This window comes from Montipora capricornis, chromosome 12 (genome assembly GCF_036669925.1).
Source record: "Montipora capricornis isolate CH-2021 chromosome 12, ASM3666992v2, whole genome shotgun sequence".
Taxonomy (NCBI): domain Eukaryota; kingdom Metazoa; phylum Cnidaria; class Anthozoa; order Scleractinia; family Acroporidae; genus Montipora; species Montipora capricornis.
The window spans coordinates 22,249,985-22,259,984 of record NC_090894.1 but is presented as its reverse complement, the minus strand read 5'-3'; the positions used below and the strand labels follow the sequence as shown (position 1 = coordinate 22,259,984).

Genomic DNA, 10,000 nt, shown 5'->3' with positions numbered 1-10,000 from the left:
GGTTTTCTCGTCTGAAGAAGCTGGCGACACACGGTTCGAAATTCCTTGATCAATAAAATCAATGTAGAAATAGCCGAACTCTTACATAACATTAAATGCATATTATGCAAGTATCTGTATACAATAAATTTGACTGCCTTTGTCCACAGCTTAAGTTTCAAATGGGGTGGACTGGGTACAACATTGTTTGTTCCCTTTCTCATTGCCGCTACTTTCCACTAAAATCGTGGATTGTATACGTATGGTTTTCACCTTCAGAGCACTAGCAAGATCAGCCGGAAACCCTACCAAAAGCAAGAAGCGCCGTTTCTTATCTCCCGCTTAAATTGCGTTTTGCTAAAAAGGGAATTTAACAGAAACATGTTCAACGGCTTGGGTTGAACACGAAGTTTTCCGTAACTCAGTTTTAAAGCATCCGAAGAATTAAGCGCAGCATGTCCATGAAATCGCACCCCATTTGGAGTACTCGAATCTTTTTCATTCGAGTTTGCCACCGTCATTCATTGATAAATTCGCCTTTACGAAATTAAATTACTACCAAACATGTGATCATTGGATCTGAATTTGCTAACAAACTGAAATCCAATGTGGAATTTCACTCACCGTCACAAGTTCGGCCATCAGAGTTCAACTTATATCCCTTATGACAGGAACATTTCGGCTGGCCATGATCCATGAAGCAAACTTGCTGACAGCCTACTTCGAACATATCACAGCGTGAAATAGCTGTGAAGAGAAGACGAATAACTCCGAATGGAATGAATGTATGTTTGGGGTGAGAGTGGAAAATTTCGCAGCAAGGTATATAGCTACAGGAACATAAAACCTGCCAAAAGGGTGACAAGCCAGAATGGACAAGAAAGTCCACCAATTCCCGACTATTTTCTTCACCAACCACAAAGCAATCTTTATTGACAATCACGAGCAAAGCCAAGGACGACAAATGCAAAAACAGAGCCACAGAAATCAAATCCTATCTTTTGCAGGAGTTTTTAAAATGGCATTACCTTCAGGAGCACCCTGCGAGCAGAGCCTCCTTTTGTCTTTTTCTTTACTGAGGAGGAGAAAAGTAGGCTCTGCCCGAATCGCGTCAACTCTTTGAAGCCGCCGCAGCCCGAACTTCTGGACTAGTCAATCTTGTTTTCTCTCGTCAAACCGGTTTTTCCAGTGCGAGCGTCCGTTTAGTGACAAACCGATGGTTATAATTGAGCCCGCTGTACCATGAAAAACCAAGATGGCGGCGAGATCTGGCATATTAGGCTTGGGTTCGAGACTGTATCCTGGCAACATGCAGCGCATATTCAATAAAGATCTTACTCGATTCATGCAGAGCCTTTCTCGAGAACGCCAAAATCTGGCAAGCAAAAGAAAGGCTCTGCTAGCAGGGTGCTTCAGGAGGAAAGAATGTCCTTGCTCTACAAAGAAGTCTCTTTCTTATTTCTTTTTGTTCTGCGGTCTCAGACTTTGTTTCAATAACTAAGCCCTGAATTTTTCCTACTTGTGGCAGCACTTGACCATGTAAAACAGGTAAAATAGAAAGCAGAATTATACATTTCGCGTACTCACGGATACAAGCGGTTTTATCCTTCGGATCAACTTGGAATCCGTCAAAACAGGAGCAGCGTCGTCCACCGGGCAAATTTGTACAGTTATGCATACAGTCATTTGCTTCAATACACTCATTGATGTCTAAAACCAAATTAAAAGAAAGAAAGAAACACACATAGCTCCTTGATCAAAGAAAACCAGGTCTTCCACGTTTATACTAATATACCCACCATTGCTTAACAATGTTAAAGGTATTTGGATAGTTTTTCTTTCAACATAAAGACGTTAACGTTACGTGTTGACTGATAGGAGCTATAAGAAAAAGTCCTTGTCCCAGATGGGATTTGAAGCCAAGACCCACCAAAGTGACAGTTTTGTTAATGGAGAGTTAGACGTGCCATCAAATCTCGTAAACCCAGCAGTCTTTACTTACTTCAGAGAGGAGGCAGCTAAACCGTGAACCAGAGCTATACACTTAGGGCGCTTTCCTTTTGTCAGAACTGGCCGGCCAGACCCATCGGTTTGCAAAGAAAATGCAACAATTTGAAGTAACACTTGCACGATAATCCTTCGCATTCTTCCGCGGAGGATTGTATATCATCCTCCAAGAGTTTTAATTTGAAGGCGGACGGGTGTAAAGTTAGTCCTTCCAAATGCCTGGTGTGGCCGGTCAGTTCTGTCAAATGGAAAGCGCCCTTATACATAGTGTCAGAGCGTTACAGAAAGGGACTCTAACATGGCCATACAAGATCGAGATCCTGCTTATATATCCCAAAAAGAGGTTCTAGAAACTTCCAGAAACCAAATTACATCAACGGTCTATTTATATTTACTTACGAAATAAGCCATCCGCAAAAGTCAACAATGTCATTTCTAGAAGTTTCCTTAGCACAATCTTGACTAATTATCATGAGAACCTAGAGAGTTCTAGATATTATAACAGTGACTAGTTGCCCAGTTGGCTTGATAGGTCAATTGGGAGCACTATAGCGATATTTCTTGTTTACAAGCGTTGACGTCACATTTCTTTTGATATTCAAATTTCCCAACCACGGAACAAAAGAAGTCATTGTTTAAACAGCCAATTAGGTTCTGGTTGACATTTTAATAAAAATGGGTGACGTCACGAGAAACATCGCCATACAGAAACGCAGGTCTCATGGGTTCAAATCCTTTTGAAACGTGACTTTTTCAGGCTTTCATTTCGCTGCTGCTAATTACTGACCATTACTAGCACTGATAACTGCGATAATCATTTCAATGAAGACTTAAGGTTACTTGTTTGATCTTACCCGTACAGCCAACACCATCACTGTCGAGAGTAAATCCTGGATTACAATGACAGACATAAGAACCAGGTACGTTGATACACGAGTGGTCGCATCTAGACACATTCGCATTACTGCATTCATCGACATCTGTGGTAGATTAGAAATATAAAATGATATTATTTGACTGACTGATTGAATGATTGGTTAGCTGGCTTAATTTACTCGCTAACTGGCTGACCCCAGCCTGATTGAATCACTTACTGAATAGGCCATTTCTGGGTTCATGTTTGCCTCCTCTTCAAAGCGAGTCTAAGTGTGAAGGTTTTGTGATGGTAATTAATTTTACTTTACATATGAATGAAAACTAATTTTCATAAGAAAAACTTCGCACTTAGACTCACTTTGAAGAGAAGGCAGAAATGAACTCCGAAATGGCCAATTAATTGATTGGTTCTCGGAAACACTGACGTATTGCCTGACCCACACTCATGCACTGACTGAATCACCAGGCGACTGAACGACTGACTGATTAAGCATTCTCATTAAGGCCTATTTAAACGGTTTCAGCATTTGCTTCAACATGCCTTTAACACTAAAACCATTGAAATGTCGGGAGCGTTCTTGAACAGGTCGACTGGGGTTGTTTAAAACGCAAAAAAACGCTTGTTTAAAGCAAGTTGAATCAAGCTTCAACTGATTTAAACTGTCATTCAACATCGTTTCCTTTCTTTGGAAAATGTTGAATAGCGCTGAAGCCGTTCGAACGGACCGTTTAACAATTGTCGAATACACTCATGTATATAGGAGTAAATCTGGACGGGAGCGTCTGATTGTTGGCTCAGTTGTTGACGTGATGTTGGAACTGTTTGAACGGCCTATGGACAACTTTCTTTTTTTAATTACTTCTTACAACATTTGCACAGCAATTTTTGTTGAACGAAAAGGAAAGGAAAGGAACTTTATTTAAGTGTCTTGTCTTCTAGCGCTGGAGCATTAATGGGGGGACACTGTAAATTGAAAATAACAAATTAACGGTGATCAAATCAAATTTGGGTTTTTGAGGAGAGGGGAAAACCGGAGTACCTGGAGAAAACCTCTCAGTGCAGAGTAGAGAACCAACAAACTCAACCTACATATGATGCCGAGTCTGGGAATCGAACCCGGGCCACATTGGTGGGAAGTGAGTGCTCTCACTTACCACTGCGCCATCCCTGCACCAAACCCTCTAAGGGTGTGATTTGGTAAAGTGTCTCTTACCTTCACAAATAGCACCATTACCACTGTAACCCGTGGGGCAGGGGCCGCATTGGTATCCAGTTCCATTGGATTCAGAACTGACAGCCATGCACTTTACACCTGGGAAACAAGGCTGATTGTTTTCCACGCACGCGTCAATTTTATCTTCACAATATTGTCCCGTACGACCCGCGGGACACCCGCAGGAGAGCAGAATAAATCTATGGCCCCTATTTCGTTGACTCTGCACCTCTTCATCCTCGATGCATTTAGTGCCATTTGAGCACGAACAAAGCACAACAAGCGGGCGGAGTTCTGATGTTGAGTTGTGGCTGTCAGTTACCATGAACACTGGTTCGACCTGTCAAATCAGAAGGACGCGTTACTTTCGACTGACACAGAGTTCAGTAAACCGTTTCCCTGTGGTTCAGCCGAAGGAATGTTCTCCATGAAAGTATCACCCTATTTGATTCTGTATTTTATGTGATTCTGTGGATTGCGCCCCAAAACAAACTGAGCTCTTCTACGGCTGAATTTCACTGAAATTCCTGATTGTTCAGTGTAATCGCATTCCTGACAGATTCTGGACCCGGAAAATACACACATTGTGTAGGAACATCAATGATCAATTTTGAATCGCACAAGAGATTTAGCAAAACGCGTGCTTGCTTCTATGAGAATTTCAAAACACGTTTGACACTAAAACAGGAAAAACAAGAATTTCGTAGATTTCGTTACATCCCTCTGACAAGGCTCCAAAATGAGATTCACGCTAATTGGTGTTGTTGTCACAAAGTGTCCCTCTAACTTGAGCTTACCAACAACCCTAACCACAGAGCAGTAAAATGAAGTTCTTACGCGTATGCAAAGTTCGAGAAATCTTATTATGCATTTGTTTCGGACATGTATGGGGCCTCTGACTGCACCGTCAAACAATACGATGCGCAATTAACCACATTGCTTTGTTAACTTGCAACGTGTGAACAAACCTTTTGTAATGATATGGGTTTCCATCGAATGAGGAGGTATTGTGACGTATTGGCAATTACTTCAAAGCCAGGAAAGGAATTGACTTTGAACACAAAGTGCTCGCTTGAGTTGTGCTCCGCCGTGACGTTCAAATAAATGGCTTGATTTATGGTTGCGTTGATCACTTGTGGTCCATGTATTTTCGGAGGATAATATGCTGAAGTAAGAAGGTAAAAATCGTTTCAAGAAGCTATTGCTATATGTTTTAGTTGCCAACATGGTTGACAAATGTGATGTCACTGGTATGTACAAATATATTTTAATCCGACAAAGGATATCGGTATTATCATAATCCTTATCGTTATCGTTATCGTTATTACAGGTGTTACACGCTCGGCACGTGCCCCGTACATTTTGGTACATTTCTTTCCCGTCAACTTCAAAACAATGACTTAAAATGACCACATTTGAACTGAATGTAGAGGCTGTGAGCACACGGCGAAAATTTATTTTGTTTTTTGTCAAAATTATAATTTCAGTACAGTTGACGCATATTTTTACATGCGAAACGGGATGAAATAATCGAAAACATGTGTCGTTGTCTTCACCTTCCATTCCCACGATCGAAATGTTCATTCTCCTAACTAGTGCCATGGATTTCTTTGATGGGTATTCATGACAGCTGACGTTATATCAAGATCACACTTTTTGAGCTGATGGTATTATTTATTCTCAGTACCTGTCTGACTGACATTTCATTGAAACTGTGAGGAGAATTTACGGTATCGATCACTTCTGGGAGTCTAAAGGTCAAGAAACCCTTCACCCTCTATGTGCTTTATTGCAAATTTAATTGATAGCATGGCCTTATGTCTACTGTCTACCCCCCCCCCCCCCCCAACCACTACTATTTACGCACAGTGTTTGGCTTCTTGAACAGGAGGGGTTGTGAGACGGGGCCTACGGTTTATAGTCCTTATCCGAGAAGACTTGAAAGTCGAACCATTTTCAAGTTTTTATTTTTCCAGTTAACTTACTTTATTTCGTTCATTCGCTTCTTTGCTCCTTTGTCGTGAAACCAACTCAAAAAACGAAAAAGAATTGTCTAGAACAGTGTTGTCGTTGACGTGACGCTTTGACAGTCACGTCTCGTGCGTAATGCAAGCTTGGACTGCTATGGTATAATCTCAACTTACCAAACTCTCTGTTGATTTCGTTGTTATTCTCCTCCAGTCTTCTTGTGTTTATTCCATAAGATATGTCCTCTGTCACTGCAGCATCAAACAGGCACTCAGAGTTGTTACCACAGACTCGTTCTGCCTCAAATCTGAAGGAGTCATTAACCCAGTTGATGTTATTTATAAACATCGGTACATAGTTAAGGTCCACGAATATGTGAGGGCTTTCGAGGCCGTTATAAGTGAAAAGTGATTGATGAGATTCGATCTGCCCTGCAATAAAACAAAAGAAAGACACGTTTGTTTTAATGATAGGGAGGTTTTTTCAATTCAGAGCCGTAAAACAAATACCAAAGTAATTACTTGCGCATTGAAGCAATTTAAATTCGTAGCAATTCCATGTAACTTGTTCAAAGCGCGGGAAAAATCGAACGTGGAAGTCGCGATTGGTTTTGGTTTCCTTCTCATTGGTTGATAAACTGGCGGGAGATTTTAAAACCAATCACTGAACGCAGCAATTGCAATCGCGTAATTGCTTTCGACAGTCATTTGAAAACTGCTCTATAACAGAGATGAAAGCAACAAGTCCCGCTTTATAATCACGACCAATATGTCCTGTTTTCTGTCTGGGTCACCTAAATCGAGTAAAAGTTTGATTCTTTAGCAGTACAGCCTACCCTTTCTGTAAACCTCCTTATTATATGACAAGCTCCGTGAGCGGGCAAGATGAACCAAATCCAGCGCTGTGATTGGCTACCCGAGCAGGAAAGATGGGGCTATACTGCCCGCTTGGGATTTCTCGCTTGGTCCCGCAAGATCAAAGATTATTTTTTTTGGTGTTTTATCCCGTATAATAAGTCCGTTATTGGCCAAGCTTGTTCGATCAAGATGGCTGGATATTGGCCTCGTTCTTTTTTTGCGTGTTTATGGACCTCGACTTCGTCTCGTTCCATAAACACGCACAAAAAGGAACTTGGTCAATATCCAGCCATCTTCACCTCTCGCTTGGTCAATAACCGAAATATATGACACAACTAAGATTGTACTTTGCTAAGCAAATCATCTCCACTTATTAAACTCCCCTTCTGTATTTGTTCATCGACATCAATGACAAAAGAGATGTACATATTATGAAGTATCTTTTAGACTACTTCCAGAAACAGGAGCTTGACTACAACCCGGCCAGAGTGAATGATTTGAACTACAATTCTAAGAAAACAATTTTTTGAGGATTATTCGTTTGTTATGTATTTTGCACTTATCTACTTTATTTTGATCTGTCCGTAACAGTCGCATCCCATGGCACGTAAGACGTTGGGGAGGCCATGGTAAAGGTATCTCCCTCCGAAAAAAAAAAAAAAAACACCCAACAACTCACATTTGAGTCCAAATTCATAATGTATCCGCTGGGGTGATGCATCGGCGGGGACCAGTGTACCATCCGGGGTGAAAAAGTCATCGAAAGGGTCATCATTCCATGTCCCCAAAAGTCCCTTGGTCCTATTCTTAAATTCATCAGGGGCTTCAAATGCAATTGCCAAAGTCCGCTCAACGTCAAGGAATGTAAAGGTGATCTCTGAAGGAAAGAGAACCGTGATTGATCCTTGGGAGTCTCGGACAAGAGTAATGTTTCCATCAGGAATGTTAATTCCCACCGATGTAACGGACGAAATGTCGAAAGGTTTTCCTGCTATCAGAACTTCAAGATAACCTGTGGACAATTTCAAGTTATAAATTAGTGAAGAAAGAAATGTGTTACAGAGGAAAACTGACTGAAGGAAAAAAATTAAAGTCGACACGATTAATAGTAATAATAATAATTTTAAAAGAAATAATAATAATAACAACAATTTATTAATTTATACCGCGCAGTTTCTGTAGAAATATTCAAATCCCTGTGCCTTAATTATAAAGCCTTAAGACTAAGACTTCCAATTTACAATCGTAAATTCCTTAGATACATTGCTGGTTTCTGGAGTTTAATCGTCTCTACTTTCATTCGAATGCTGACTTATTTTGTGGAAAGGCGGCCTTCGTTTTTAAATGGTTTAGTTAAAATTTCAAGTATTTTGGCCCTAAATCGGTAAGCGTATGTATTCTTTGATTGTTCCTGACGTCACGGCGGCCATGTTGGTGAAAAGAACAATAGCAAAATGGACGTCTTGTCACGTGAGTGCAATAAAAGAATAGTTTCGCCTTACAGGTAGCCAGGTCATCACAACCGACTGCCAAATGCAATGACCTTGTCGCTTCGATAACGGACTTCAATAGCTGGAACTCAGAATCCTACTAATTATAAAAAAATGCGTGAGATCTTTCAGGCCGTCAAGAGTGCATGAACGTCAGCCGGGCCATTTATGGGGAGAAAACGAAACGCGTCTTATCTTAGGTACGAACTGATCGTATAAATCGTACTAATAATTACTAGGCATTCGTGTCTTATTCCAGACGACTCAGGGTTTTCAGCTGTTCCTATTTTTTCGGAATCTCAAAAAAGACGTGAACTAAATCTTATGCTTTCGCGCCCTAAATAAGACGTAAACCCTAAGTGCGCATGCGTAAAAAATGGCAACAGTTTAAGACTATAGCCGTCATAAGTAAAAAAGACTTTACAAAATTAAAAAAAAATTATAAAAAGGGCAACGCTCGTTTTTCCTTATCAGAGGACACACCTTGTTGCTAATGGTAACAAAGTGCGTAAACAAGGTTGTACATTAGCGAGCGGTTCTGATCGATCGCACCCTGTTAAGAACTCTTCTCTGGTAAGACTCACCTTATTTTTTTTCCTCTATAAATGGCTTTATGACGGTGATGGTCTCTACGTTTTATCGTTCGAGAACACTACGAAAGTTACACATTCAGTTTTCCGATCCCGTTAACAAAAGCAACGCTTTGAATCCCTGACCTCAAAGTCCAGAGTCCTTTCAGTTGACCACTTACAAACTAAAATACAAACAACAAAGTTACCTATCTGATTTATTCTTGCTTCAACTGTAGCTGTTCCCTGTTCTTTGGCTGCCGCAGCCGAAAAAACAGTGCCAAGTCCACGTCCACTGGTCCTAACAGTCCTAGCCTGCATCTGAAATGCACCATCGTCAATTGTGACTATTGTGTATTCGCCGAGTCCGTTGAAAGTATACGTGGTGTTATCCAGAGTTGTGAAATGAGGATCGCCAAATACCAACCCTGGCAATGAAAATACGTGACAGAAAAAAGAAAGTTCCAAAAAACAGAAACATACAGCTGTTTCGAGAAAGATTGTCCAAAAGAAGAGTAAGAGCGTTCGCGACAAGGCCGAAAGGTAGTGTGGGAAAGTATTCAATATGAAGGCAACAATGCCACGACCGTACAGTGAAGACCTACGATGGCGAGCTATTAGGATGAAAGAGTTTTTAAGAATCTTCCTTCTCTGTGAATCTTAACCCTTTGTTACTAATTCATGGCCTGGATCATTTGACTGAATTTTGAAACTCACTCATATCTCAATGTAACACAGCATGAGCATGTATTTCTGGGAGACGTTTTCGATAGCATTGCCATCGTGTTTTCGTTGACTCAAATAGACCTTATTCACGATAGCCGCCATGTTGGATTTGCCTTTATCATGCAAATTAGCTACACACTTCTTAGGGGACAAACAACACAAGTTCGAGAGGTTATTACGAACATCTTAGCCACACAGATGATTTGTTTCACGTTCATTGTATGTTTATCACCTAAGTAGTAAAATAGAATGATTACACAAGTTACTTCGATGATTTTTTATTCAAAAATGAGCAGATAACGAAGTAGAAAGTC

At 40.7% G+C, this 10,000-nt stretch overlaps 1 protein-coding gene across 2 annotated transcripts in view; it reads right to left on the bottom strand.

The window, feature by feature from the left end:
- The window catches only part of LOC138027641 (mucin-like protein), a 68,892-nt gene that overhangs the window by 6,687 nt on the left and 52,205 nt on the right, over positions 1–10,000 (bottom strand). For both annotated transcript variants that reach the window (XM_068875198.1, XM_068875199.1), the window contains exons 24-31: positions 9,170–9,388; positions 7,581–7,913; positions 6,221–6,475; positions 5,045–5,241; positions 4,077–4,416; positions 2,841–2,966; positions 1,567–1,689; positions 604–726 (exon numbers count right to left, since the gene is read on the bottom strand). In XM_068875198.1, the coding sequence (XP_068731299.1) occupies positions 604–726; positions 1,567–1,689; positions 2,841–2,966; positions 4,077–4,416; positions 5,045–5,241; positions 6,221–6,475; positions 7,581–7,913; positions 9,170–9,388 (1,716 nt within the window). The remainder of the gene's footprint in view (positions 1–603; positions 727–1,566; positions 1,690–2,840; positions 2,967–4,076; positions 4,417–5,044; positions 5,242–6,220; positions 6,476–7,580; positions 7,914–9,169; positions 9,389–10,000) is intronic.